The 1,550-nt window shown below is 51.0% G+C and overlaps 1 protein-coding gene across 2 annotated transcripts in view; it reads right to left on the bottom strand.

Annotated features, from left to right (window-relative positions):
* Nucleotides 1-725: 725 nt before the first annotated feature.
* Nucleotides 726-1,550, bottom strand: part of CNBD2 (cyclic nucleotide binding domain containing 2) — a 49,100-nt gene continuing 48,275 nt past the window's right edge. For both annotated transcript variants that reach the window (XM_010854922.1, XM_010854923.1), the window contains exon 12: nucleotides 726-1,527. In XM_010854922.1, coding sequence (XP_010853224.1) covers nucleotides 1,209-1,527 — 319 coding nt within the window. In that variant the 3' untranslated portion in view covers nucleotides 726-1,208. The remainder of the gene's footprint in view (nucleotides 1,528-1,550) is intronic.

The following is a 1,550-nucleotide window of genomic DNA, read 5'->3' as shown; positions in this document are numbered from 1 at the left end:
GATGTAATGGTCATCTGAGTTAAATTCACCCATTCCAGTGCATCTTATTCGCTGATTCTTGGAATGTTCACTCTTCCCATCTCCTGTTTGACCACTTCCAATTTGCCTTGATTCATGGACCTAACATTCCAGGTTCCTATGCAATATCGCTCTTTACAGCATCGGACCTTGTTTCTATCACTGGTCATATCCACAACTGGGTATTGTTTTTGCTTTGGCTCCATCTCTTCATCCTTTCTGGAGTTATTTCTCCACTGATCTCCAGTAGCATATTGGGCACCTACTGACCTGGGGAGTTCCTCTTTCAGTATCCTATCATTTTGTCTTTTCATGCTGTTCATGGGGTTCTCAAGGCAAGAATACTGAAGTGGTTTGCCATTTCCTTCTCCAGTGGACCACATTCTGTCAGACCTCTCTGCCATGATTCGCCCGTCTTGGGTGGCCCCACATGGCATGGCTTAGTTTCATTGAGTTAGACAAGGCTGTGGTCCATATGATCAGATTGGCTAGTTTTCTGTGATTATGGTTTCAGTGTGTCTGCCCTCTGATGCCCTCTCGCAACACCTACCGTCTTACTTGGGTTTCTCTTACCTTGGACATGGGGTATCTCTTCACGGCTGCTCCAGCAAAGTGCAGCCGCTGCTCCTTACCTTGAATGAGGTCGCCCCTCCTGACCTTGAACGTGCAGTAGCTCCTTTTGGCCCTCCTGCGCCCGCACAGCCGCCACTCCTTGGGCGTTGGGTAGCTCCTCTCGGCCGCCGCCCCGGACCTCGGACGTGGGTGTTAGCCCAGTCAAATGCTTCAGCAAGATGGCCGCCATAGAACAAATGTTCTATGGATCTTAGCTTCCTGACCTGGGATCAAACCCAGGCCCCCTGCAGTGGAAGCACCACCAGGGAAGTCCCCTACACTCCTTCAGACAACCTGTCTGGCCTTGCAAGACCTTTGAGTTCACAACCCTGTCTTTCCTCTGTGCCTCCCATCTATGTCATAAGACCCTCTCACCCTGAGGCCACCCCAGTGATTAACCCCCACACCCGGACTCCTGACTGTCCCCTACTCAGCCCTACAAGTGCCAGGGGAGACAGTGCCCCCTAATACCTCTCCAGACCCCCAGGTCACCCCCAGGGCCCCTCACTATAAGCCCCACAATTCCCATGGCGGTTATTCATAAAACATGGTGGTTGACCCAACATCTTTTATTGATTCTACATGAGGACCCCTGCATTCTTATACTGAGGCAGGAGCTCCTGGATTTTGTACCGGGGTGCTATAATGGTTTGGACAATCCTCAATGGGGGCAGGTATTTCTGGGGTGCCATAAAAATGGGATGACGACGTTTAGTCTTCTTGTCTAAGCTATACAGATCCAGCATCACAATTCTGGGGTTGTAGGTCCCTTTCTTCTTGGGCTGGATTGGAGTGAATGGGGGACGCCAGCGAGGCTCTACCAGTAGCCGCACCAGGTCCTTCCGGAAGATATTCCAGTTGTTCTCCTTGAGGAACCTCTGGCACAGATCTTCATCGCTGAAGGTAAGGAACAGGTGTTG

The sequence above is a fragment of the Bison bison genome, unplaced genomic scaffold (assembly GCF_000754665.1).
Source record: "Bison bison bison isolate TAMUID 2011002044 unplaced genomic scaffold, Bison_UMD1.0 scf7180017864352, whole genome shotgun sequence".
Classification (NCBI taxonomy): domain Eukaryota; kingdom Metazoa; phylum Chordata; class Mammalia; order Artiodactyla; family Bovidae; genus Bison; species Bison bison.
The sequence above is the reverse complement of the archived record's forward strand: the minus strand, read 5'-3'. Positions and strand labels throughout refer to the sequence as shown.